The sequence below is a fragment of the Manis pentadactyla genome, chromosome 10 (assembly GCF_030020395.1).
Source record: "Manis pentadactyla isolate mManPen7 chromosome 10, mManPen7.hap1, whole genome shotgun sequence".
NCBI lineage: Eukaryota > Metazoa > Chordata > Mammalia > Pholidota > Manidae > Manis > Manis pentadactyla.
Window position 1 is genome coordinate 100,849,761 of NC_080028.1, and position 27,609 is coordinate 100,877,369.

The 27,609-nt window shown below is 57.8% G+C and overlaps 1 protein-coding gene across 11 annotated transcripts in view; it reads left to right on the top strand.

Moving 5' to 3' along the window:
• The first annotated feature begins 20,918 nt into the window (after window positions 1-20,918).
• TNRC18 (trinucleotide repeat containing 18) overlaps window positions 20,919-27,609 on the top strand; it is a 91,167-nt gene continuing 84,476 nt past the window's right edge. For 4 of the 11 annotated variants that reach the window (XM_057487416.1, XM_057487415.1, XM_057487419.1 and 1 more), the window contains exons 1-2: window positions 20,919-21,313; window positions 23,213-23,645. In XM_057487416.1, coding sequence (XP_057343399.1) covers window positions 23,459-23,645 — 187 coding nt within the window. In that variant the 5' untranslated portion in view covers window positions 20,919-21,313; window positions 23,213-23,458. Of the gene's footprint in view, window positions 21,314-21,445; window positions 21,469-21,502; window positions 22,884-23,194; window positions 23,646-27,609 lie in introns of those variants that run through there. The other 7 variants (XM_057487418.1, XM_036932977.2, XM_057487411.1 and 4 more) reach the window with 6 other exon arrangements.

Consider the following 27,609-nt stretch of genomic DNA (forward strand, 5'->3'; position numbering starts at 1 on the left):
CTGGAAGCAACGGAAGTGGATTCTCACACTATGGAGGCTGGAGGTCCAGATCCAGGTGAGGGCAGGGTCGGATCCTTCCAGAGAATTTCCCACGCCCCTTCCAGCTTCTGGTGGCTGCAGGCAGTCCTTGGGGGTCCTCAGCCTGTACATGTACAGGCCCATCATTCCTGTGTGCACCGGGGAGATGCCGGAGGCTTTGGGAGCCTTCCACTCAGGGCTAAAAATGCTCCCAATTAAAATGGAAGCTGGCGTCACCTCAGGCCAGGTGCTGGCCTCTTCCTTGGCAGGCTGGATGCTTTCAAACCCTCAGGAGGGATTAGGTCTCTAGGGACAGCCTAGTTCCAGGAAGGAGAGAACCAAGATACACTCCCCACCAGGCCCTCCCCAGGCAGCTGGATTCCTGCAGGAGCCAGCCTGCATCTTCACCTGGGGGCCAGCCTGGTGTGGGGGCCCACCTGGGGGCTGGGCACGGGGGCCACAGGCCCTGGACAGTTGGGTGTGGTTGGGCTGCGTGGGTGGGGCATTATGGGCTGTCAGGTGTGGGGTGGTGGGCTATCATGAGGCCATTGGGCAGTGCTCCTCGATGGCGGCGCAACCCAGGCACCCTTAGAGACCCTCCCTGTTCTTTACATTTTAAACATTGGTGGGAAAATATACGTAACATGAAATCAACAATTTTAGCCATTTTAGGGCATGCAGTTCAGGGGCATTCAGGGACGTTCACACTTGCCATGTAGCCGTCACCACCGTCCACCCACAGAGCATGTCCATCTTCCCAGACTGAAGCCCTGTCCCATTAAATGCTGCTCCCGCCCCTGGCCCTGGTGATCGCCACCTACTTCCTGACTCTGAGCCCGACCTTTGACACCTGCACCTTCTCAGAGGCCTGCCCCTGGGTCACTGCGGCTGCTTCACCCATGTGGCAGGGCCAGAGCTGGTCCCTGTAAAGGTCCCCCACCTTCGGGGTAGCCCCAGGCTGATGACCCACTGGGACAGGTGGGCCGGACCTTTTGGAGGTGGGGACAAAGCCCTCACCTGCAGCCTCTCCCTGGCTTGGCTTCTCCCACACCCTCACCACTGTCCCTGGAGATGTTCCCTTAGTGGACCATCCAAGGTCACGGAACAGAGGAGATGGAGCCACTCCCGCCCATGCCACCCTGGCTCCCACTGCCCAAACTCCTGAGCACCCAGAGCTTGAGAGGCTAACTAGCTTCAGAGACTGACCACTGTGCCCAAGGGTGCCTGGGAGTCTGTCCGCAAGGGGGGCACTATGGCTGCCCGCCCATGTGGCAGTGAGCAGCCCCACCTTGCAGAGCCCCATCTGGGGAAAGGACGTTTGGCCCAGACACCAGCCCTCCCATGGTCTTGCCCTGGCCCCTTCTCACTCGAAGGCAGCCTCTTCCCGGGTGATGCGTGGCTTGTGCTGAGCCCTGGAGGCACGGGACAAGAAGGGCGGCCAGGCCTTCCAAGACACCCCTGCCTGGTGACTGTGTCCTGTGGCCCGGCGAGGGGAGGGAACATTGGGGGCTGCTTGCCGCTGGGTCCCCCACCCTGTGTCTCGCTGGGCCAGAATAGGTGCTTGACGTGTATTTGCTGAGTGTGGACAGCCTGCAGGATTTCCTTCACTCCTGGGTGGTCCCCCTTCGATCAGCGCCTTACAGAGGGGGACACTGAGGCCTGGAGCTGTGGGGTGACCTGCTGCAGGTAAATCAGCCAGTCGGGACCTGTGTAGCCGCGGCCTTGGCACCACGTGGCTCTTCACCCAACCAGAGCTTTAGGGCCCAGGGTGGGGCTGAGGGTGGAATTCCAGGCACTGCAGCAGCTGAAAGGCATTTTTAGGGGGAAGAGGGAGAAGAGGAGGGGGTAGGTGGAGAAGGGAAAAGGGAGACAAGGAGGGGGAGGGGGGCAGGAGGGGGAGTGGACGCTGGTGCTGCCACAGCTCAGGCCCCTCTGCCGGCCCAGCCCTGTCAGCAGCCCCTCTGGGACCTGCCTTATTCCAGCACAGCCTGCCTCCTCCTCCACGCCTACTCCTCCATGGAGGCCTGTCTCCCAGGCTGAGGAAAGCCTTTGAATACCTCGCTTTCAGATTTGGGGGGCTGTATTTGAAGCCTCGGGGTTCTGGACCTTTAATGAGCATAGCCAGGTCCTGGCTTGTGACCCCCCAACCTCCCAGCTGTGGAAGGAGAGAGGCCACAAGGACCTGGGTCTGTCCCAGCCGAGCAAGGTGCTACCTCTTGCCAGCCTCAGGCCCTGCCCCAGAACTGGCCTGCTAGCCAGGGGCTTGTGGGGCCCGAGGGATACTCCACGAGCTTCATGGACATGGCCTGCTGGAACCTGCAGGCCTGGGGTGCTCAGTGTGTCTCTGCTTCCAGCTGTCGCAGCCTTAGCTGACACCTGGGGGCTGCCTGGCGGCAGCAGGGAAAGAAAGAAAGACAGACAGACAGTCCCATCTCCCTGCTGAATCACTTCACTTCTGCACTTCATGCATCATGCCACGGGATGTCACCTCCAAGAGGTGGTATCTTCAATCCCATTTTGCAGATGAGAAACCGAGGCCCAGGGTAGCCGTGTCAGGCTGGGCTTAATGCCCAGTGCTCAGTGCTCATCCACAGCCCTGGCTGTCTTCACAGGGACAGCTTGCAGGCAGTGGCCAGTAGAATCGTCCACAGGCGGCCACAGCAGTTCCTCAGGTCCAGGGCTGAGCCATGACCAGATAGTCATGGAATCCACTAGCAGCTGGTGTAAGCATGTGGGGCAATGGGGCAGGAGGCAAAGTTGGCCAGAGGGTTCCCCTCCGGGAAAAGGAGGGAGGAGCGGTGTGAGTGGTTCTGCTCTTTCCCTCCTGTCCTAGGACGTTGCTGTCCTAGTTTGGGCTCCCCAGTGGCAGGCCTGAGAAGCATTTGAGGGCACGTGAAGAGACACCTGTAGGGAAGTGGGAGCTGAGGCACAAATGGGAAGGGCCAAGAAAAGGTGTGTTAGTGAGCAGGTGACCGCTGTGGACAGCTGGAGCTCAAGCCCGCTGGGGCCCTGCTGGGAGAGGGTGAGGAGCACACACCTCCGAGCTCTGCCACTCAAGGGATAGGGAGCTGGGGAACTGATTCACCAGCTTCCATTAGTTACTGTTGAGGACTGTCCCTGGAGGATGTTAATCCTCACCCACCTTGAGGGTGGCAATCAGGCTCTGGGAGCTGAAAAGCCCCCAGGTATGCTGATGCTGGGTGTTGGAAGTGCAACTGGGCCGATGCACACTGAAATGGTAAGGACAAGAGGAGGTGGGGTAGAATGTTTGGAGCTTCGGCAGCCATCTTGTGATCATGAGGCAGTGGCCAAGAGACTAGTGTTAAGGTCTGAGGTGACTAAGACACTCAACTAACATCCTTCAGTTCCCCTGACATAGGCTTATTATGTGAGAATGTCAATGCTTTTTTTGTTCAAGTTGTTGTTATTCAAGTTTTCTGTTAGTTGTAGCTGACTGCTTCCCAAGGGCTAACAAGCCCTCAGAGCAGGTAGAGGCCTGCTGCAGGCACATCGTGAGCTAATGAGCAGCCCGGGCAGGACTGGAGGCCAATTCTCTTATCCCCATAACCTCATGGGAGGCCTTCCCCTTCTTGCCTTGGCTCTGATGCCCACCATGGTCACCCCACAGGGGCTAGGGGTGCAAGGGATGACTTCCAGGTGAGCACAACTTCCTTCTTTTCCTTAGCTGTCAACCTATGTCTGCTCAGAATGGGCATGACTGCCACGGGGGTCATACCTGTGAGCTGCTGGCCGCTTGTTCTCATGCCCACCCTGGTTCACCACAGGCTCCGGCCACATCCTGAAGCCCACTTCTCCCTGTGTAAGCCCAGCTTCCAGCTTGGGGCTGGATTGTCTGCGCGAAGATCAAGGCAGATATTCAACTGGCAGAAACCAGTCAGAGGAGACAGCCTGGGCCAGTGCCCTGGGGGCCCCTCTGGGCCAGATACCCATCCTTTAGTTATTGGGAAGTCTGGGGAGGGCCAAAGTGGTGGCAGGTCGAGGGGTCCCAGCCAGCAGCTCTCCCCAGACTGGCTCAGGAGTATTTTAAAAATTTAGACCTTGGTTTGCTTGGGCTCTGTGTTGCTGTGGGCAGAGGCTGGGGGTCATCTCACGCGGGAGCATCCTCAGTCCCTCCTGCATGTGGCAGCTGCCTCTCCCTGTGTGCCTGAGAGGTCTGCCCCCCTCTGGATGCACTGCTGCTTACCATATGACACCTGGGGTGCAGAGAGGAACATGGCCATCCCAGCCTGCCGTTGGGCAGGGGACCCAGGGGTCAAGGCTGCAGTGGTCAGCAAGGAACCATGGGAGGTGAGAGGAGGCACCCTGGAGGAGGAGCCTGAACCCATCCAAAGACTGTTGTGGGTAGAATTGTCCTTTTCCAAAAAAAGATATGTTGCAGTCCTAATCCCTGATACCTACAAATGTGACCTTATTTGGAAATAGGGTCCTTGCAGGTGCAATTAAGTCAAGATGAGGTCTTCAGGGTGGGCCCTGATCCAGTGGGACTGTGGCCTTCTAAGAGGAGGAGGACACACGGGAGACACATGATGACAGAGGCTGGGATCGGGGTGACGCAGCTGCAAGCCAAGGATGCCAAGGGTTGCTGGATCATGGGCATTTCTGGGGGCCAGGAGAGAGCCCGGGAGGGCTCCCCCATAGGCTTCAGAGGGCGCAGCCCCACTGACATCCTGATTTCTGGTGTCTGGCCTCCAGACTGTGAGAGAGTTAATGTCTGTTGTCTTAGGCTGCCCAGTGTGTGGGAGTTCGTTTGGCAGCCCTGGACGCTAACCCAGATGTGGAGGACAGGCTAGGCAAGGAGGGGGCTGCTCCAGAGGCTGAGGTGACCTCCGCTGGTCCCGGGAAGCAGGTGGGCATGTGTATGTGTGCATGCGTGTGTGTGCATGCACGGGGGGCACGGGGGTTTCTGTTGCACTTTGGGAAGGCCCAGGTTCTCCTAACGATGTTTAGGTACCAACATCAAGGCAGCCTGAAGGAACCAGGCAGGCAAGGATGTGTTGCCAATGAATTAAAGGCCTCGAGGCTGCTATTTTAAACCAGGGTCCCTGGCCAGCCTGTCTTGGCCCTTCTACCCTGTGTCTGAGAGGCTGTGGGCCATGGGTACTGGTGTGGCAGCAGTCGGCGTGGGCATGCAGAGAGCCCAGGGGTGCCTTGCCCACATGCCCCCGGGCTCCCCCCAGGCCTTGCTGGGGCTTTCTGTCCTGGGAACAGCAGCCTCTGCTGTCTCTGAGGCTCCCAGAGGGTTATCAGCTTGTGGCTAGCTTCTCTCCAGGGTGTGGGCAAGTCACCTGCTGTGGAGTCTCCCAGCCAGGGGTGGGGGAGAGATGCTCTGCCTGGCCCGGTGGCCCTGTGCTCCACTTAAGCACCAGCCCACTCTGAGTCCAGTGGCTGCTCTGGCTACCATCGCTGGGCAACAAATTGGTACAAAACATAGCAGCTTTGCACCATCTTTTTTTAGCTCAGGATTTTGCGGGTCAGGAAATGAGGAAATTGCCCAGCCAGGCAATTCCCACTGGGGTCTCTCAGGCAGTTACAGTCACATGGCCCCAGGCACTGTGGTCATGTGAGGGCTTGGCAGCCTGGACCCGGGAGGGCTGGTGGCGCTGGTGGCCAGGCACCTCCGTGTGGCCTGTCCATGTGGCAGGGGGTCTTCTTGCATCCTGGTGCCCTGGGCTGCTTGGATTCCTCCCCTGGTGACCGGTCTGCCACAGAGTGCCTGCGGGCCAGGTGGAAGCCGCTTGGCCTCGTGGCCCAGCCTTGGAGGCCACACACAACACTTCTACTCTGTTTTGGTCAAAGCCATCACGGGCCTGCCCTGGTCAAAGTGGGGGGACTCAGACTCCACCTCTTGAGGCAGGTGTGTGAAGTCTGTGCAGCACATTCTAAAAGCCCCATGCATGGCTGTCTGCATGGCCACCCATCCTTTGGCTGGCTGGATCCCTGCCCACCTTCTGGGCCAGACCCTGAGCTCCTTGGGGGGAGGGTCCATTGGATGAGGGAGGAGGAACGGGGGGTGAGTGAATGAGGAAGAGGGCAGGTGGGTCCAGAGGCCAGCCCGGCTCTGTACTGGCTTCCTGGGGCGGTCCCCGCAGTTCAACCACGGAGTGAGTGGCTGAGGACGGGAGAACATGCTTTCCCGATTCTGGAGGCCACAAGCCCTAAGTCAAGGTGTCAGCAGGACCGTGCTCCCTCTGAAGGCGGGGGGCTTGAGGGTCCCTCCCGTGTTGCCCTCTGTCATCACAAGCCTTCTTCAGTGTGTGTGTCTGGGCCCAAATTTCCCAGTTCTTACAAGAACACCAGCTACTGGATTAGGGCCCATGTGGAAAATGCAGTGCCATCATCCAGTGACCTTAAAGGTCACAGTCTAAGGTTTTGCAGATGTGAATTCTCGGAGGCACTAGTCAACCCAGGAAGGAGTTGAGGTGTCCAGGCCCCCCTGCCCTAGGGCCCAGGGAGACCACTGACCTGCTTCAAGAGTCCCCCCTCCGCGGCCTCTGACCTCCTAGCGCGGCCCTCCCTGCCAAGCCATCCTCCTGCAGCGTTCTCTTTCCTGGCCCCTCAGTCCTGGCCAAGCCAGATAAACCTGAGGAGTAGGTGAGGCAACGACCAGGTGCGGTTCGGCCAAGCCGCTGCACCTTAGCCAGGCTGGGTCCCCCTGCTGGAGAGCCCTCTCCCTGTTTTCTGTGGCCACCTTCCAGTGTCACTCGGACCTTGACTCAGGGTGTGTGACGGGCTGAGTTGGGTCCCCCCCACATCCATATGTTGGAGTGCTAAGTGCCAGTATCTCAGAATACAGCTGTACTTGGAGACAGGGCCTTGAAAGGGGTAATTCTGGTACCATGAGGTCACTGGTGTGGCCTTAACGCAGTAGGACCGAGGTGCTTCCAGGAGAGTGAGTGAAGCACACTCAGGGTGGTTCTAGCCCTTCCCCAGCCCCAAGTCACCCCGCCCTCAGGGAAGCTAGCGCAGCCTCAGAGCAGGGCCTCCCTGTCCTCCTCCTCCCCTGTCCCAGTCAGGCTCCACTGAGCTCACTGTGCAGCAGGCTCTGGAGGCCTGGTCCTGGAGGCTGCTCCTGAGGAAGGTGCGTCCCCAGGCCAGAGCTGGGGCTGGGGCAGACCAAGGGCTGGTTCCGGCCCCCAGTGCCTGCCCTTTGTCAGGGAAGCTGCATTTAATGGAGCTCATGACGCCTCACTAAACGGCCAGCTGGGAAGCTGGGCTGCATCTGTCCTGTGCATGGCTGGAACCTCCCAACCCAGCCCCTCGTGCTAGAGCTGGTTCCTACCAGCTTGGCACAGACGACTGAAACTTTTAGGAATCTTGTAGACTGGCTGCTAAACATGACTATTATTAAAGAGTTAGATGATAAAAACTTACACTTAAGTACACTATATGGAAAACAAAGATGATAAAGACTCAAAACTGATCAGTTCTTGATTATTTTCCTGCATTTACTGTCATCTGTGTTTTTGAGGCTGTTCACATCCATGGCATCTGCATAAATATTGAATAAAGGTGTGTCATTGCTTATCTCTTCTCAACTCTGCGTTCAGTGGTGTCGTGTTGGCAGCTTGAAGTTGGGAGTATTTACACTAAGGAGATTGGCAGATGTTAAAGTCAGGGCTTCCCTTCCATCCGCCCCTGAGAACCGGTCACTGAACAACTACCAGATACACACTGCAGTGGTGCCCATGGGCCAAGTCTGGGAAATGGGTGCAACATCCTCAGAAACTCTGCAGTCAGTTATCTGTTCTGCATAACAAACCACCCCAATACTAGTGCCTTAAAACAATAGCAATCATTCATTCATTCATTTTGCTTGTTCATTAGCAATTTGGGTGGATCTCGGCAGGGTCAGCTCACCTCTGCTCCACGTGGTGTGGCTCAGCCAGGCTTGCTCCGTTCCCCGTGCCAAACAGCCACATCAACACTGTTTTATAGATGAAAAGACAGCCTCACCAGGATCACAGATGGGAAAGGGACAGAGATAGGATTGGTTCTCTGGTCACATCCCTTGTATCCCATCCCTGTCCCGTCCCTAGCGACTGTAGAAACTGTGACCTGTTCAGGCCCCTGCTACCTGCAGCCAGACTTGGCTTCCAGAGCATTCCAAGCCTCCATTGCTTGATCCTAAGGGGCAGCCTCCAATTGATGGTGAATTGAGCTGACACATAATTTGTACCTTGTGTACAAAGAAGCAGTCATTGCCAGAAGAGAACCGAAACCGGCCGTGAATAATTCCTGTGCTTTCAACAAAAACACCAATAAAATGAAAGTTTGAATAAATACTGTTCAACCCACCCAGGCGTGAAGGGGAAAAGAGATACCTACTATCATCCAAGCTGGGCTCCTGTAGGCAGAGGTGCTGGGGACCTGCTCCTTGTGGAGCCTGGATAGGCCCTGGCTCATGGGTGGGAGGTCTGCAGGGCCACAATGGGCAGCCCAGGGCCACTGCCACCTGTGCTGACCTGGGATGGCTGACCACCTGGGACAGAGGCCCTGCCTGGCTCTTCCCCTTCCCCCAGGCCCGGCATGCTACCTGTAGGCCAGGCAGGTCCTGCTGGGAGGCCTCTAGGCCTTGGCACAGACTGCTCTTTCAGCCTGGAATGCCTGTCTGCCTTCTCTACCTACCAAACCTCTATTCATCCTTGAAAACCCTACCAAAATGATGTAATTTTGCTCATTCATTGCGTGGACACTCACTGAGGTCTACTGGGCTAGGCATAAGGGAAACAGTGATAGTAAAGCAAAGGGCCTCTGGTGCAGACTGTAATGTGGACTGAATGTTTGTGTCCACCCCCAAATTCCTATGTTGAAATCCTAACCCCCAGTGGGATGGTATTAGGAGGGGGAGCCTTTGGGAGGTGGTTAGGTCATGAGGGTGGAGCCCCATGAATGAGATTGGTGCCCTGACAAGAGCGACCCTGCAGAGCCTTCTTGTTTCCTCTGCCGTGTGAGGACATGAGAAAGAACAGCCATCTGTGAACCAGGACATGGGGCCCTCACGGGACACCAAGTCTGCCGGCACCTTGATCTTGGACTTCCAGCCTCCAGAACTATGGGAAACAGACTTTTGTTGTTTAAGCCCCCAGTCTACAGTGTTTGTGATAGCAGCCTGAGTGGACTAAAATGGGCTGAATGGCGTCCTCCCAAAATTCCTGTGTGAAAGCCCTAGTCCCCAGGACCTCAGGACGTGACTGCAGTTGGAGACAGGGCCTTTAAAGAGTAATTATGGTTAAGTGAAGTCACAGTGGGGGGAGAGGGGAGCCCTAATCCAATAGGACTGGTGCCCTCATGCAAAGAGATCAGGACACAGACACACCGAGAGGGGTGACCATGCAAAGACACAGGGAGAAGACAGTGTCCACAGCCCAGGAGAGGGGCCTCAGGAGAGCTACCCCTGTGGATGCCCTGACCTCAGCCTCCAGCCTCCAGAGCGGAGGTACCAATGTCTGTAGGTTCAGCCCCCATCTGTGGCACTTGGTTTTGGCAGTTGGGGCAGACTAACACAGCCTCATAGACTTGCAGGGCTGACAAACACGTAGGAGACGATTGTAAAAAGGTGATGGGGGCCACTGGGAAGAAACAATGTCAGAAGGTTCTGTGTTCAAGTCCCATTATCATTCATCCATGTGACCTTGGACATATTCCTTCCCCTATCTGGGCTTCTCTTCAACAAGACCCCTTTCTTGGAGCCTCCAGACTCTGTCTAGGGAGCTTTTTAACGGAGAGGCAGCAACACTGTCCCTTACGACACCACACCCAGCTAGACTGGAAAGGCCGAGCAGGAGGACCACTGGGCCAGGCGGCTCAGGTCTGAGCTCCGGCTCTGTGAGCTGTGGCCTGTGTGACACGCACAGAGGCAGCCCCTTCTGAGCCTGTTGGCCTCTCCAGGCTGGAGCAGGGTCAGCCGGAAGGGCACTGCCCCATGTCTCAGGTTGGGCCCCCTGAAGCAGATTGTTGCGGCCAGGATGTGAGTGCACGCAGTTTCCCCAGGGATGGCCCTGGTGTGGTAGGGGGTGGGATGTCAGGAGGGAAACAACCAGAACACGGGTGTCCTAGGTCAGCTGCAAAGGCAGCCTGGCCAGGGGCAGAACTGAGCTCCAACCCCAGCTCAGCCACCCCCGTGTGACCTGGGCAGTCAGGGCCTTGCCCCTGCACCTTGCAGGACCCTCTCCTTCTGCACTCACATGCCTGGCGGTTGGCACTGGCTGCAGGCGGGGACCTCACGGGGCTGTCTTCTGGCTGGAACACCTATACGTGGCCTCTGCGTGTGGCCTCTGCATGTGGCCAGAGCTGCTTTAGGGCATGATGGCTCAGGCCACCCAGCCACTCACTGGAGGCCTAGGGCTCCACACCAGGGTGTCCTAGAGCACAAGAGTGGCATCACATCTCATTTTTAGACCTCGCCTTGGAAGCCACACAGCATCACTGCCATGCATCTCATTTTAAGACACAAGATTCCATCTCCAGTGGGAGGAATATCAAGGTCACACTGCAGAAGGGAGACATTGTGTGGCCACTGTCAGAGGATACAATGTGTCATGACAGCCAGTTGGGAAGCCAGGCCCCATGCCCTGCAGTATGGCATTTTATCATCTGAAATTGGAATTGTGACCTGGTACACTAGCAGGCAGGGAGAAGGGGAGGGGGAGGGGTTGCAGAAGGCACATAGGGTTTGTGGCCAAAGCAAGGCCTGTGGTAAAATTTTGCATCTTGGACAAATCTCATTCATCAGTCATTCCTCAGGTCTGATTAGATCTTGCCCTTAGAGAACAGTAAGACGGGCAGAGAGTTCCTCTGCTGCTTATTTTCTGCCCAGCATTACTCCTTTTATTCCCCTAACTCTCCCGACATCCTTCAGGGGAACTGCCTCTTTCTTGCTGCAAATCCGAGGTTGGCCATGTCCTTCTACCACATAGAGAAACTGGTGTTCACAGGAGGGAGTGGGGCCAATGGAAAGGAAAGGAAACTTGAGAGAGAGGGAGGGAGATCCTTGACCCATCCATATCCCCAGGTGTTATACTTCTGCTTCCAAGTTGTGGGACCCAGTACTTCTTTTATTTAAGGTGGTTGGGCACCAACTACTCACAACATCTCTTCCTTCCTCTAGGCTGCGGCCCTGCACAGTCTGCCCCTCCCATTGTTCCTGGGCTGATGTATCTCCTTGGCAGGATTTACCACTTACAGTTCTCTTCTGACCAACTATCCCACTCAACTGGACCTTAAGCTCCATGAGGACAGGACTCTGATCCATTCTGCTTACCACTTTACAAGGCCCTGATCAGGTAAGTATTTGTTAAACAAACACAAGTGGACTCACCAGCGTGTGGCCTCAGGAAGATATTAACTATCAGGAGTGTATGGCTGGAGCAGAGACTCCAACACAAGGGTTGCAAACTGCAGGCCAGCAGCTGGCCTCCCCATGTGTTTTATTTTGGTTAGAATTGTGTTAAAAATAGTGCTGAGAACAGAAAAACCCAGTTAAAAAAATGGGCAAGAGTTCAAATAGGTTTTTCCATAGAAGACATACAAAAGGCCAGGAAGATCACAAAAAGATACTCCACATCACTAATTATTCAGGAAATGCAAATCAAAACCACAACGAGCTATCACCTCACACCCATCAGGACAGCTATTAAAACATAAACATACACACAAAATAGTAAGTGCTGACAAAGATATAGAGAAACCGGAGCTCTTGTGCACTACTGGGGGGAATGTGAAGTGGGAAACTGCTGTGGAAAGCGGTTTGTGGGTTCCTCCGAAAATTAAACATAGGATTACTAATATGATCTGGCAATTCCACTTAACGGGTCTATACCTGAAATAATTGAAAGCAGGGACTCAAAGAGATGTTTGTTCACAGCAGCATTAATCCTACTAGCTAGAGGATGGACACAACCCAAGGATCCGTCAACAGAGGAGCGGACACACAAAACACGGTCCTTCCGTGCAGTGGGCTACTATTCAGCGTTAAAAAGGAAGGGGGATTCTGACACATGCTCCAACACGCATGAACTTCGAGGCCATGATGCTGAGTGAGAAAAGCCAGATGTGGAAGGACAGATGCTGTGAGATTACACTTACATGGGGGATTCAGAGGAGTCAAATGCACAGCGCTGGAAAGGACATGGTGGGCAAGGGGCTGGGGGAGGGGGAGGGGGAGCGTTTACTGGGGACGGAGTGTCAGTTTGGGAGAATGTGAAGTTCTTTTGGTGGAGGTGGTGGCAGCTGGGCAATATGAATGTACGTAATGCCCCTGAAACCTGCACTTAAAAGTGGTTTCAGGTGGTAAATTTTATGCTATGTATATTTTACTACAATTAAAAAAAAAGTGCCAAGGTTAACAGATTGGGAGACGTCACATTCTAGCTGCGGTGGACACGGCCTGTGTTCACCAACCTCTAGGTTCCCTCCTCTTCCTGGGCATGCGGGGAGAGTCCACTTTCTAGCACCTCTCAGCTGGGAGTGGTCACACGGATTGCGTGTGTACGTGTTACATGGCGCTTCCATGCTCTGGCAATAAGAATACCCCATGCACTGATCTTCCCTCCCCTGTGGTGGCCTCACATTGAGGTGGACAACTGGTGAAATCTAAGTGGTTTGGGTGTTCAGCCACCACCCGGAGGTCAGCTGCCCTGGACAGCTGCCCAGGCTTGGAGCCAACAATGTGTCAGGGAGAATCCATTTTCACGTGTTGTTTCACCACTGATTTGCTGGGGCTTTTTGTTACTGAACCATAACTTAGCCATTCTGGCTGATACACCAGCTTCCTGTGAACAGCAGCTGACCAGCGGCCAGGACTATGCTGAGCTGTGGCCTCCTGATGCTCTCTGCTTCTGCTTGTCTGGTTCCCGCTGGGCTCATGGGGTACTTACATTTTGGATGGTGAATCAGTTGGCTAAGGCTTCCAGAACAAAGGCCCACAAAGTAGGGGGCTTCAGCAATAGAAATTTATTGCCAATCAGTTCTGAGGCCAGCAGCCCGAGATCAAGGTGTCCGTTCTCAGGGCTGGTTCCTTACGAGGAGGTGAGGGGATGTTCCTGGCCCCTCGCTTTGTCTTGCCCTGACTGTTTCCTCTTTGCCTTTTCACTCTATGTCTGTCTGTGTCCCCGTTCTATAAGGACACAAGGCATATTGGATTAAAGGCCTACCCTGTGCCAGGATGACCTCATCTTAACTCATTCATCTGCAATGATGATGTACTTCAAGGTCACGCTTGAAGTACTGGGGGTTAGGACTTGAACATACGAATTTGGGGGGGATTCAAGTCATATCAGATGGCCTCCCAGACGAGGGTCTGGTGGAGCCAGGCCGGGTGAGCGGGACTAGACAGGGGAGTGTGAGGGAGAATCCAGACACTTCTAACAGAAGGAACGGAGGGAGCAGGCCTTTTGGCAGGGGTGGCTCTAGAAGGTTCTGAAGAGACTCCATGTGGCCATGGAAAGTATGTGATTGCACGTGAGCATGTTTTGGGGAGCCACCTCCTGCTCACCTCCAGGGTGGAGACAGACCGAGGCATGCAGAGAATGAGGGGGCCCAGGAAGGGGGCCTGTCGGGTCTGATCCTTTTAGGTCTGTTTCTAACTCTGTGCTGACTCTGGAAAGGGGCTGTGGGGGTGGGGAGGGAGAGGTGGAAAGGAGAGTGAAGCTTTCAAAGTCGTAGCCATGGGAAATGTTTTTTATTCTCTGCTTGAAAGAAAATGCCCTGAAGAATAAAAAACAACAAAACAGGACTGAGGGAAGTAAAGAGAGAAAGACTGCCATGGGCCACAAAGAGGGGCATGCAAGATGGAGAGCTGGGCAGCAGCGTCCTTGGCTTGCTTGTTGTCATCCAGGCTGGGAGACCTTAGTAAGGTTACCCCACTTCTCTGAGTCACAGGGACCCTTCTAATGAGTGTGTCTGTGACAGGGCACAGATGTGTGTGCAAGCAGCAGAAAGAGCACCTACAGGAGACTGGGGTATGTGTGTGAGAAACGAGAGCCCCAGAGGGAGATGGGAAACGTGGTTTCCCAGGGGTGTCCTGAGCAGGAATGTACATCAGTTGTGGGAGCTCCTGCCAGGCTCCCAGGCCAGCCCTCCTGACCTCCTGACCACAGCCTCCTCCAACCCCGACTGTGGACTATGGGCCAAGCCATGTTCCCTGGGTCAGACTGACCTCACCCTGCCCATTCCTGGCTCCAGCTGAGTGGACTCCCATTGACCTCTGATCTGTTGCCTCCCCCCAGGCTAGGGCAGGAGGGGTACCCGGCAGAAGTAGAGAGGGCTGATGGGGAAAGTAGTGGGGCTGGTAGGGTGGGTTAGAATCATCGATCTTCTCCAGGCGAGTCTTGATCAGGCTGTGGGCTTCTGGGGCACCTGCCTGGCTTAGCTGAGGGTGGTTGATGCCCCTCATGGCTGTGTGAGTTTGTCACTTCCTTTTGCACCTCATGTTTCTCATCTGTTAAATGGGCATGACAGTAATAAAGCTGTGGAAGTACCAGGGCTGTGGAAGCTGGCAGAAGCAGGGTCTACTTTGCGTCCAAAGGAATTTCCAGACTTAAAAAGAGGAAACTGGGAGGTTTCTACCACGGAAGCGGGTGGGACAGCCTGGATTTGCAGGGGCCATGAGGGTTAGAGTGGTGGGAAGGAACAGAGGCACTTCTGGGGGAAGGCTGATGGTGGAATGTGTTCCAGACTTCTCAGCATGCACAGGCCTGCCAAGGAAGGCTTCAGAGGCCCAAACAAAGCTGGGAGCTGCCAGCAGCAGAGGCGAGCCTCTGAAAGGCTGGGCAGCCCCTTCCTGGGGCACTGGCTCCCCACCTAGGTGCAGCCCCTCCCCCACACACGTGCTGCCAAGCCTTCCATTAGTCACCCTGGCGCTGACACACATAAATCCCATTAGTCACACGGCACAAACCCGCTTGCGGAACACACCCAGGCGCACCCAGACAAAGGAGGCCCCCAGAGAGGCCTTGTTTGTCCCTCCTGTGTCTTTCCAGTGCCTATAACAGTGTGGACACCCCAGGCCTCAAGAAGCACGTGGTCAGCCTCCTCCAACGCAGCCATCCCCCCCACCGCCGACCACCAAGCACTACCAGCCCCCCAAACCTTCCCTGTGCCCTCTGGGCACACAACTGCCACAGAAAATGCTCAATGCCCTTGGCTTCTTTCTGGAGGGGGCACAGCTGGCATTGCGTCTCCCTCCCCATGACTCTCCTCAGACAGGTCTAGCAGGAAAACCATTCCCCAAGGTCAGCAGAGCTCTTCAGGCTGCCCACGTAACTGATTTATTGGCGGTTTATTTGGAGAAACGCTATCGCTCTTGGATTCCGAGGGGGAAAAAAAAACCAAAAAAAAACGCCCGCGGTGGACTTTAACCTTGGGCTGAAACCGCAGCGCTTTGTTTTCTGAGGTGCTTCCTGGGGCGCCGCGTTGGGCAGGGGCCGAGGGGGAGGCACGGCCGGAATGTGGCTCTGCAGCCTCTCCACTCCCAGGGTGCGCCCCTGCCACGGGGTGAGCGCTCAGATTCCTCTGGGCCCGGCCGGAAGCCCTAAGTCCCTCCAAACGTGCTTCTAGACCTCCTAGGAAGGAACCGAAGCTCCTGGGTGACGGCTTCTGGGAGCGAGGTTTACAAACCCTCCGCCCTCGGCATCTGCCCCGGGCCACTGCAGTCTGGCCACTGGCACGGCAGGTGGAGGCACCCGGGAGGGGGTGAGCGCCTCCCCCTTCCGCGGTAGTCCCGGCCAGAGTCCCGAGCAAAGACTATTCGGTGGTGCATGGGGGCCGGCTATGGCCATAAATATCCGTGCGGGCCCTCCTTTCCGCTTCTCCCTGATTGCGCTCACAGCCTGCTCCGCTGATGCACGGCAGCAGCGTGAAGGCCTGTTCCCCGCCCTTCTGGCAAGGAGACAGACAATGCTGGTGACAATTAGGCGTCATTATTGCAAGTGCACCTTCTCTGGGTCTGCCCCCCGGGCGCCCCATGACTATTCGAGTAGAAAGACTGCCGCCTCTGCCAGGCCGTGCCTCTAGTGTCCGACCGATTCCTGCTTCTGCGATGGTTCCGCTATTTGCGCCAAAGCGGGCGGCCGACAAGGGCGTCGAGCCGGGGCCAGCAGGCAAAAAGCCCAGGGTGTCCCCGGCATGGAAGGGAAGATGGGCTGGCGCGGGATGGGGAGCTATATTTAGCTCTCGTCTCCGCAGACACCCCACTTGGTCTTCGCTTTGAAAAAAAAAAAAAATCCCTCCCCATCGTGCGCCCAGAGGTCCCCGAAGGCAGAAGAGGGCGTGCGGATTGTGGCAGGGTCTGCGGAAAAGGGTGTTAGGCTGCAGTTGTCAGAAGCCTCTCTCTGACCCTTAGACTGGCGCGGGCAGCGCCCGGAGTTGGGCTCAAGCGGGGGTGGGGGTGGGGGGCGGTTGTGCGCTCATCTCAGCTTCACGGAGCCTTCCTAGGAGTAAGTCCTCGGCCTGGGTGCCGCCGTCCCAGGCGGCGATGAGGCTCGGGCCACTTCGGAGTCCAGAGACCGCGGATATGGAAGGTGGTGGCACCGAATGGGCGAGGCCGTTCCCGCTCTTTCGAGAATGAGGAGAAGCTCCCTACGCAGTGTCGGAGGGGGTTCCCCAGGCCGTGCAGAGGAGAGCAGGGCGCCGGGTGCGGGCGGGACTCTAGGCCGGCCGGGAGCCCCGCGCAGAGCGGGAAGGAGGGCCCGCGCGGAGATTTATGGCCATAGCCGGCCCCCTGTGCACCGGGCGCGTCCCGTCTCCGTCTTCTCCGCTCCAAACAGTGGAGTGGAAGACCCGACCCGGGCCGGGGGAAGAGGCCAGGGCCGGAGGCGGAGCCCAGAGGCGCCGCGATCCACCCGCCGGGGCCGGGCCTGGCGCTTCAGCCCGGCTCTGCTCGCAATGTGTCCTGGTTCCTGCAGCCTCTGGGACTGTAGCGTCGTGTCCTCGGCCCTCCTGGAGGATCAGAACCACTCTCGGCTGGGCTGGCCGAATCTCGGCTCGGCGCCGAACTGTGGCCCGTTCAATCGCAGCAAGGAGATGGCGAGCATGGCTGTCTCGGGCGCAGCCTCTCCGGGTTTTGGCGGCGCCCGGGCGGGGAGCTCCCTGGCTGCCGGACCTGGACCTGAAAAGTGGCCCTTAAAAGACACGGCCCACAGCGGCAGCCACGTCTGGAGAACTAGGGCCCCCCACACCGAGAGGCTGGTGTGGTGCGCGACTTAGGTCCCCACCGGAAAGGCGCTTTGGGGGGACGGGTGGAGGTGGTGTCTCAGGTGTCCTCGCCTAGGAAAGGTTGAGGTTCTTTTCTGGGAGAGGGAAAGGGGACAAAGCCCACGCAGCTAACACTCAGGTTCCGGAAAGCGCCGGGTTCGATCCTGAACGGGCCAGAGGCGCGGGGACTGAGCCCCGCGACAGAGGCGCGGTCGGGAGAGCCGGGCTCAAGGTTGACTTTGTCCTTTGGTTTTAAAACAAAGGGGAAATATTTTGTTAGTCGGGCCCTGTCCACGGAGCGGAGGCCTAGGCGCATACCGAAGGGCTCGGCTCTGGTGGCCCAAGCTGGCCGCTGACAAAAGCACTGGCGTGGGCAGGTTCTCCGAGAACTGAGGTTTGGGGTTGAGAGGAGGTACTCCCTCCAGGCGATTTTCCGCTCAGTCAGTACAAAACACAACATACACACACTGCGTTAACACACTCTTTTCGGCCACAGATCTCCACGGGTAAACAGATGTGGGGGGAGGGGAGGGAAGATGGCGGCGGGAGAGCGCGGACTGCGGGCCGCCACTGTCACCCGCGCCAGGCTCCCAGGCCTGCCTTTTACACTAAAATGTGGCCCACCAGGGCGGGGAGGGCGTTGCTCCAGACCCCGAGCTCTGCAAGACATGCCTCGGAGGCGCCCTACGAATCGCGGGGGTCTCGGAAGGGGCCGAGCTCCGTCCATCCCTCGGCTTGGCATCTCATCCGTCTCCCTGCCCTAAGATGGCTCCCGGCCGCTGTACACCCAGTGACTGCGGGGACACCCGGACGCGGACAAAGATCAAGGCGCGCACAGGTCGGCCAGCTCCTCGGCGTGGCCCACTCGTGTCCCCACGTACGCCAGACCCGCGCGGAGATGTCCTGTGCACCCCACGTCCGGGAGTCCGAGCCGCCACCGTATCCCCAGGCCCGGAGTCCTGGCCGAGCTCCCCCGGCCTGAGGGCCGCGCGGCGACTCGCGCGGGTCCCTGTGCGATGAGGGCGGCGCGACGGGGCTAGAGCCCACAAACGCCCGGGAGGAGGGGGCTGGGGAAGGGGGCCTTTTCTGCTTCGAACTGCGACCCTAATGAAATGCAGTCTCGGTTCGCCACGCCGACAAGGCAGACACTCGGAAAATGCAAACGCCATTGGCAAATCCAGGGCAAACAGGCAGAATTTTTATTAGCAACTAAATGATTTATGCCACACATACCCCGCCGTCACAATTACGGCGTCTTGGAATATCCAGGAGTGAAAACATTAAACATTTATAAAAATAGGCTTTTGTTTTTTTCCACCCCGCAAGCTCTTTGTATTCCCCACCCCAACGGTCTCAAGATACTTTTTTTTTTCTTGAGCTATATTAAAGGAAAACATTCCAGATCCAGGGCGGGGATAGGGGGTGAGGGAGCAGGGTCTGGCCCCGAATATTGGAGGGCAACCAGGGGGTGGGGAAACGACAGGGACTCGGGCGTGGGAGGGTTTACTAGGAACCCACAAAGCCTTCTGGATGAGACTCGAGGATTCTTGGCGCCCACCAGGGCTGCGCCCCCACGTACGGCCCCTTCCCCTGCGTTGGCTTCCAGCAGCCCCGCGCAGCTCAACTGCATTTATTTGATTTCTGCAGTCACCCTTCCTCCCCCAAGGCACACAGACACAATACCTCCTTTTTCTAACCCCCTCTCCTCTCCATCTTTGCTCCTGGCCTTCCCGGGGCTGCACCGGGAGCCTCCCGCCGCCCCGGCCGCCACTGAGACCTGCGCGCCCAGCTCCAAGCGCGGACACCGCAGCTCGTTCCCCTCGGCTCCGGCTATTTTCGTTCTTTCTCCCTCCTCCCCCCTCCCCCCTGCGGAGCTCCAGCTTCCAAAAGAGGGCAGCCTCGAAACCAGCGCAGGAAGATCCACGAAGGGCAACTTGAAACTGCCCTCAGGAGGCTGAACTTTTTTCCCTCAAATTTATACTGGAATTAAATTAGACACCCAGTTCGCTCTCTCCAAGCCTACCCCTTTTTTTCTAAAAGAGGAGAAAAGAAAATAGAACGAAAGGGCGCTAACTAGTTCACTTTTTCCCCTTCCAGAAAAGTTGCCTAAAAATGGATTTAAAAAATAGAACGATTGCTGTGAAAATGCTGAGTCCGCAGCGCGGGGCGAAAGAGCGGGCTTCTCGTATTTTAATTAAAATCTAATCACTGCGGTTGCTCTCCGAGGTAGAATCGGCAAGGACTTCTGCCCCACCAAGCTTCCTTTTGAGGGTACGTAATGCCGCGCTGGGCACCGGTCCCTGCAGGGTTGCGGAGAGAGGGTGCGCGGCCTCCAGGGCGGCCCCTCAGAGCACTTCCGCAGCCAAGTAGGTTGCCGCGGGCAGCTCCCGGCGATTCAATCCAGAAAGGATTTTGCTGAAAGCGCAAAATAAAAGTACAAAGTCTGGGAGATTGGGGCTCCCCTCCCCCTCCAGCCGCAGCGGCCAGCCAAGCACTTTTTGGGCTTGGCTGCTGCTTCCTCTGAGCTCAACAGATTTTTTTCTTTCCCGGTCTCACCCTCCCTGGAGGGGGCGCGGCGGGTGGAAGGCGAGAGAGGCCCCCAGCCAAGAGGTTTTTAATATTACACTTTAATAGGTTTCAGAAGGCCCCGTGGAGAAATGCTAATAGGCTGAAATGTCAGAATCGAAAGGGAGTCAGTTCGTGCTCAGCCGAGCTAATCCTTTTTTCTGCTCTGATTTTTTTTGAGAGGGAGAGAGAAAAGGAGGGGAGCGCCCACGCAAGAGAGGCTTTGGGCAAGGGCGCGCGGTGCAAAGCGCCGCAGCCGAAGCCGAACGGTGGGCCCACCCCGGCCCGCGTTTCTATAGGAACCCCTAATAGAAGATTAGAGACTCACCCGCTGCCCGCCGCCGCGGCCTCTGCAAAATATTAATCAGTAACCATCTGACACCGCGTTTCAGAGAGGGACCGACAGGCGGGGGCTAGGAAAACGGCCTTCTCGCTTGCCCATTCCACCCAACCGCGCTGCTGGGGGAGAGGGAATGAATCGCTGCTTTGTTTTAAAGGAGGGGGGAGGGAGAGAAAAAGCAGCCCTTGTCCGTTTTGGCGTCTCCACAGCGCGATCTAGAAGGCGCGCCCCAGGGGAGGTGGGAGGCTGGGGTCCGGGCGCGGGGTGCAGCCCGCCGAGCCCCAAGCTCTTCCCGGCTCGCTCGGCTTGTCACCTCTTCCTGCAAGCAGGAAGCTGACAGGCGGCCCATTAAACCGCGCCTTGCAAAGCCCTGGATTGCGGCGACAACCATCTTCCTCTATTTTGATCACTCAGCCCAGACGCGGGGGGAGGAGGGAGGAAAAGGGAGGAGAAGGAGGAAAGGGGGGTCCGAGTTAGTGAAGGGGGAGGGCTGCCTAGAAACGGCCGGGAAAAATTCTCACCACCAGTTTAGATCATTCAGCCCCGCCGAGGGGAGCCTGGAAACTGCTGGAGCCCCTAGGTCCGTAATTGGTTTTATAGGAATGGCTGAGGGCCAAGGTGTTTACATGCGCGTGATTGGCGGCGCGCGCGGCCAATGGGTGGCGGCCGGGGGCTGTCCCGGGGGAGGCGGGCGCCCGGGAACAATGCGTGTTTCTTTACGGAGAGTGCTCCCTTCCCCCCGCCGCCCCCTCCCCCCCCTGCTGGCTTTTTTTTTTTTTTTTTTTAGATCCAGTGAGAGGAACTTGAAAGGGGGGTTGTGTAATGTACCTTTTCCAATCCCGGGCTGTATATGGAGATTTGGGATTCTTTAAACCGGCGCTACCTGGATTTTATTGAAAAGCGGGGAGCTCGGCGGGAGGAAAGCTGGCTTTTCCGGGGGCTGCGGGAGCCGGGCCGCGGGAGGGCGGAGGAGTTGGCGCGCCGAGCGCTCGGCCCGGGGAGCGGTTTTCTACCAAAAAAAGGAAAGGCGGGCAAAAAGTGTGAGGCGGCTGCGGGTGGCGAAGGGGAGCAGCAGCCGCGGGATGGCGGGCAGTACGGGCGCCTAGCCGCGCAGGGAGTCGGGGCCGCAACCGGAGTCGCAGTCGCCAGAGCCCGGAGCCGGGAGCCCCGCCGCGCCAGGTACGCCGCCGGGCCGCCCGCCTACTCCTGGCCGGGCGCGACGGTCTCCAAACTTATCCAGCTGGCGATCCACCCCGTCTCCCCCTCGGGGTTCGATCGGGGATCCCCGCAGGTCTCCGGCCTCAGAGAAGGAATCGGGAACCAGGGTCCGCGAGGTGGGGGCGCCCTTGGAGGGGTGGGGGCGAACCGCTGCGTCCCGAGCGACCTGATCCTCCAGCCCGCCCAGCCGGGCTGAGGGGCGTCGGTTCCCTTTTCGGTTCCCGGCAGGCGGCGGGGGAGCCAGGGACGCCGAAACGTTTTCGATTATAGGCTGTTTTTAATTAAAAGCCAGAATTCAGCCATTTTAACTGCATTCAAGAGGGGGAGAAAAGTAGGGAGAACGCAGCGGAGCCCGCAGATGGCCAAGCCAGCTTCCCTACCAGAGCGAGGGTGTTCTGGGGAGCTTCACCCCGACTTCCCCAAAGTGGGGCTCCGGGGCATGCTCCGAAGCGCTGGCTTTTAGGAGATAGCTATACAAAGAACATAAAAAAAAAAAAAGCACGGAAAGCTCATCGCCTCCTTAAGACATGTATCCTCGGATGCGGGGATCTTAGATTTTTCCAAAGTAAACGCGGATCTGGTAACCAGAGCCTGATGGGAGACAGCGAGGAAGGGAGGGGGGTGTTTGTAACCAAAACCCGGTTAAAATAAGCACCCTTAGCAAAATTGGGGAGGCAGGCTGGAGGAAGCTGGGGGCTTTGCGGATCGGGGGGTTGGGCGCCGGTCGCGGGGCGCTTGGCGGGCACAGGGAGCCGGAGGCACCCACGCGATCCGCAGCTCTAGGAGCGCCGGGGACTCCCGGAGTCGGAACCCGAGCATCTGCGGGCAGAGAGCTACGGCTGGGCTGGCTCCAGGACCCCCTCCCGCCCCCACGGGAATCGGCAAATGGCAAATCTTCTAAACAAACAGCTTTAAACTGAAACTACAGGGGGATTTACCCCACAGGGGGATCTACCCAACGCGAGGGGAGGCGCCCCTCGGTCGGGCCGCTGAGGGAAGGTTTTCTTTGTAGGCTATTTTTGGGGTTGCGGGAAGCTGGGGTAGCAGCGAGCCCGTTGAGAAGCCCCTTGCTTCCCCTCTGACCCCCTCCCCCAATCTCCCGCGCCTGGCCACGTCCTCGGGGCCGCAGCATTCCCAGACCAGGGCGTTGGAAAATGAAACCAAAGCTTGTTTTGAAGGATTCTTTCCAGTCCTCAGGCGAGAATGCCACGTCTCGGGGCCTCGGACTCAAGACTCGCGACTCTCAGTGGCCCGAGGGGGGCGGCGGGAGGGGGCCGCGAACCTCTTTAAAAATAACCCCCCTTTGCTCCCTCTCTCCCGAAAAAAAAAAAAAAATTCGGCTGCTCGAGGCGAGCTCAGGGGAAACCAAAGTCAGAAAAGGGAGGCTAGGGGCCAAAAAAGGTTAAATATTAAACACTGAGGATTAGATAGTGGCACAGTGTTTAGGAAGACATTTCGAACTGCTCAAGGAAAGGTTTCACGGTTTGAAGCCTGGAGCATGTGACGCCCAGGATTCAAACCCGTTGGGGAGGTTTGTATTTACGCCGTCCGCGCGCGGCGGAGGGCCCTTACCCAGTTTCTGGAGGACCCGTCAGCCGCCGAGGCAGAGTCCGGGTAGGGGCGCAGCGCACCACCCGCCACTTTCCGAGCTGGGTCTCCGGGAGCCTGAAGCCTGAAGCATGGCTTTTTACTTTTTGTGGAAAAGGGGCCACTCCCGATTTCATTTCTGGTCACCAGATCTGCAGCCCCTGGCCCCGAACTGCAAGACGACTTTCTGAAACTTGTTTCCTTTTCCCTTTCTTTTTTCCCCTTTTCCTCCTCTTGTGTTTCTTCCGTGGCCAGTCTCCTCTCGCCGCCAAGACGCCGTGTGCGCTGCTTCGCGCAGCTCCGCCTGGCCGCCCGGAGGGGCCCCACTGCCGGCCGCCTGTGCGCGCCGGGCCGAGGGCCCGCCGCCGAGCGCAAGCCCCGCTGGCCGCCGCCACCATGCCCGCCGCGGAGCCCCCGCCGCCCGAGGACTCTGGGACTACGCCGAGGCCGAACTTTTAGGTCCCACTGAGCGAGGCCCGCGGGCCAGGTGGGGGGCTGGCCGCGGCACTCCCGTGGAGGATGGATGGCCGAGACTTTGGGCCCCCGCGGTCCGTGCACGGCCCCCCGCCGCCGCTGCTGTCCGGCCTGGCCATGGACAGCCACCGCGTGGGCACAGCCACGGCTGGACGCCTGCCTGCCTCGGGCTTGCCCGGCCCGCTGCCGCCCGGGAAGTATATGGCTGGCCTCAACCTCCACCCGCACCCGGGTAAGTGCTCTGCGTGCTGCCTGTCCCTTACTGTCTTCCTGGGATCCTGGGGAGGGACGCCTGGGAAAAGCTACACGGCCTGTTCCACGGCGTTCCCAGCTCCCTCGGCGGGTCCACGGGGGTGCGGACAGCCCCCGTTCCCGGGGCGGGGAGACCCCTGGGCCCCTGGCGAAGGCCAGTCCGGAGGGCCCGGCAGAGAGGGGCACGTGGCTCCTCTGCCTTCCCCAGCGCGCAGGGGTCTGCCAAGGCACGCACATCTGCCGAAATTGGAGCCACCAGGGGCTATTCTAACCCCCGGAGCCCATGCTGCTCCAGCCTGGGCTGCAGTTTTCAAAATATAAGCCAGAAAAGAACAAACGAGCCCCACTGGCATTGAGACATCCACTCCCGGAGCTCGAATCCTCGTTTTCACGCGCCCCCGCCGGCGCCGGCGGGCTCTGGGTTCGGTTCCTAGCACTTCGCTAGCGTGGTGCAGGGTCTCCGGCCAGCCCAAGAGCCTGGGGGTGCGGGGAGGACGGTGACCCCTGCCCTGGGACCACGGTCTTAGGCGGGCGGAAGCCCTCTGGAGATTCCTTCGACCCTCAGAGAGGGTCCCAGGACCCGCACCCCGGTAGGAGGGCAACGACCCCAGCTCCGGGGACCCCTTGTTTTCGGCTGGAAGGCGAGTGCCCGGCGCGGCGGGGACGCAGAAACTGGGCCGCTTCCATCTCGAAGCAAGGGGAAGGAAGCGGCGCGGGAGCGGATCCGGGACGAGCGGCGGAGGGGAAACCTTAGTTCTGTTGTTGGACTGCTAGAAGAGTCGGTTGGAGGACCCGGCAGCCTCCGCCATTTCCCGAGGGGCTGTTTAGGATCGGTGGGGCCCGCGCCGGGGAGGGAGAAAATATCCCTGGCGGGCCGCGGCCGCCCTAGTCGGACCTGCAGAACTGACGGCGGCCGAAACCTGGTCCCTCCGCCACCAGCTTCCGTGCCTGGCGTCCCACGCTTCGACTTAAAAAAAAAATCCACCTCTTTGTCCCATAGTGTAGTCTTGGAGTCTTGCGATTTCTCAGGGAGCTCCCGACGCTCCCCTTGGCCTTGGGGTCTTGGAGGGGACACCTCTGGCCGCAGCGGTATCCTTGGCCCTGCGCCACCGACCTTGCTAGCTCGGGAGAGGCCGCGCTCGCCGTTTGTGCTTCTCTCTTTGATTTTTGTCCTGGAACTTTTCAGGAACCTAAGTCCCGGGGCTCAGCGGGACAAAGGGCCTTTGTGAGGCGCTGGCGGGGGAGGGGCGCACGGGGGCCGGAGCGCAGAGATCCCCGTGGCGGGCGCTTGTGGACCAGGTCGTGGCCCTGGGGCGCGCGTGTGTCCCCTGAGAGCTGGGGACTAGCATTCTGTCGGGGGGCCGCGGGGAAGACGAGAGTTTTCTCCCAAGTGGTGCTCTGCGGGTGAGGGAGGGGTAGTGGGACCCTAGAGGAAGGGCTGGGGGCGTCCTGAACTACAAAAGGTGGCTTAGCCCCATTTTACGTGCCCCCAAAGGCCGCGGTCATCGGGTTTCTCGGTCCGATCGGGTTTGGTGTCAGGGTTCCTAGTCTTGGGAGTCAGGCCCCGGATCTTCTGGCTGTAAGAGCCTTTCCCTTGCCTTCGGAGAGTCGGAGAGGGTGCCGCGGCCTCCCCGTCTCCAATCTGGCCTGGGCCTGGCAGAAGCAGAGCATCCTAATCAGCCGCAGTGAGCACAACCCCTACTCGCGGGGTTGTGCCCTGTGCCGGGGTCAAGCCAAGGCCGGCCGCCGCAGGCAGACCGCTTAAAGCCCATTAGGTAGATGCAGAGGCTGAGGTGGGAGAGGTGAATCGACTGCCTGGAGGCAGGCAGGTCGGTGAAGTTCAGCGCCGGGCTACACAGCTCCTGAGCTAGGGGCCGCCTGACTTCTGCGTTCTGGGCGGCTGAGGTCATGGAGGAAATAACAGGCAGGCTGTGGGAGCGCTACCTCAGGTCCATGCACCCCCGGGATGGAGGAGACCGGGGGTGGGGTGGGGGCGGCTGGTGCTGCCCCTGCCTCGAGGGCCCGTCCGAGACCTCGGACCCCAGGCCAACGCCCAGAGCCCCTGTGCTAATCCCGTTAGCTAGGAGGTGGGGAGCTGGCCCACATTCGCTGCTTGGAGCTGGGCCGTGACATTCCTCAACCCAGCACCCCTCCCCCCTTTCTTTTTTTTGCTGGGTGCAGGTGCTAAATTTTCTCTTTCATCGTGCCTCTCCTTGGCTTTCAAATCCTTAGGTCTCGCCAGTGTTATTAGCCCCATCTTTTATTTGTTTATTTTTGTACTGGGAAGCCCGGAGAGGCTGAGCCATTTGCCCCGGGTCACACAGCGAGCAAAGTGAGAGGCCGAGTTACCGCTGGACCTCTTCCCGCTCTGGACTGGCTGGGCCTGGAATGGGACTCCGCCGGGGCAGGTACTGACAGTGGGGGGGGCCATGAGTGCGAGTCTCCAGGAGGGTCCTCGGCTTCCTGCATTTACAGAGGGGTTGGTTCTTTCCTCTGCAGAAGAAGAGGTGAAATAAAAAATACATGGGGCTTGACATGAAGGGTGCACTTCCCTTTCCCATCACCTTGAATATTGCTACAGTGTGAGCCCTGAAACATTCACAGCAGTCAGTGGAATGGACAAGTCAGTGGCAGGCACTCTGGCAGGCCTGGACTCAGTCCCCCTGACTCTGCAATTAAAGAGCTATTAGCAGGATTTTGTACTTAATTGTGTATCCTCCCTGCCCCGACTCCCTGGGCTGGCTGGTCCCTGGAGGATATATGAATGGGGGTGGAACCCAAGGATCAAGGTGGGGAGGCTCTGCACTTTGGACCGGCCAGTGGACAATAGGGGGCCGGGGTCTTTCTCCAGGGTCCCATCAGTTCTACCTCTGGAATCCAGCCCGCCAGCCTACTGGAACTGATTTAAAAAGCTTAATCAGTGGGACTGGCTGGTGGACTGGTGCGACCCTAAAGATAAGGGAGGATTGTTGGGTGCCTCCTCCTCTGGTCAGAGGCAGAGGGGGTGGTTCTGGAATCTGGGAAGGCCTCCTGGATGCCCAGGCTCTCTGAGCCTCCTGTTTTGCCAGCTCTCAGCCCCAGCACTTTGTCTTTGCTTGTCTATTTACTCAGTGAACAATTTCCAAGTGCCTCCTGCATGCCAGGCCTTGCCTCTGGCCCTGGGAAGGCAGCAGTGACCAGACAAACATTTTGGCCCTCCTTGGAACCCGCATCCTTGCATGGGGCCAGGCAGTAAACACATGGAGCAGAGAGGGAAATCATTTAAACAGAGCCATGTTCCATGAAGTGAAGAGAATGCCTAGGGTCTGTTTGGGCCCAAGTAGTCAGGGGCTGTGAGCAGTGAGAATGGCCAGAGATGAGGCAGGGGGAGGGCGGCACCCTGCAGATCCTGGAGGCCAGTGATGTGGAATTTCAAACTGAGGGGTGTGGAGGCAGTGGAGGGTTTTAAATGAGGGAGTGACTCAAAGTGAGGGGCATTTTACAGAACTGGTCTGGATGCCAATGGTATGCAAGACGAAAGGTGGCCAGAACTGCTTCTGATTTTAAAAGTCTAAAGTGTGGCCTGCCGTTGAATCTCAGATCAGGGAAGACATTGCTCTAAAGGACGTCATCAGGGCAATTGACGAAATTGGAATATGGACTGTAGATTAGCTGATAGTATCAAATCAATGTTATGTTTCATGAAGTTGGTAACTGTACTGTGGTTATGGAAAAAAATGCCCTTGCTCTTTGAAAGTAAAAGCAGTGACATGTTTAGGGGCAAGGGACATGATGTCCATGACTTACTCTCAGGAATAGATCAGGAAGAGAAAAAATATTATCTATAGTTTATATTTATAGGGAAGGCAATGATAAATCAAATGATAGGAGGAGGTGTACCGCATCCCGTGGAAATGCTGTTCACAGTTGCTAAACCCGGGAGGTCATCTGGATGTTTGTTGTAC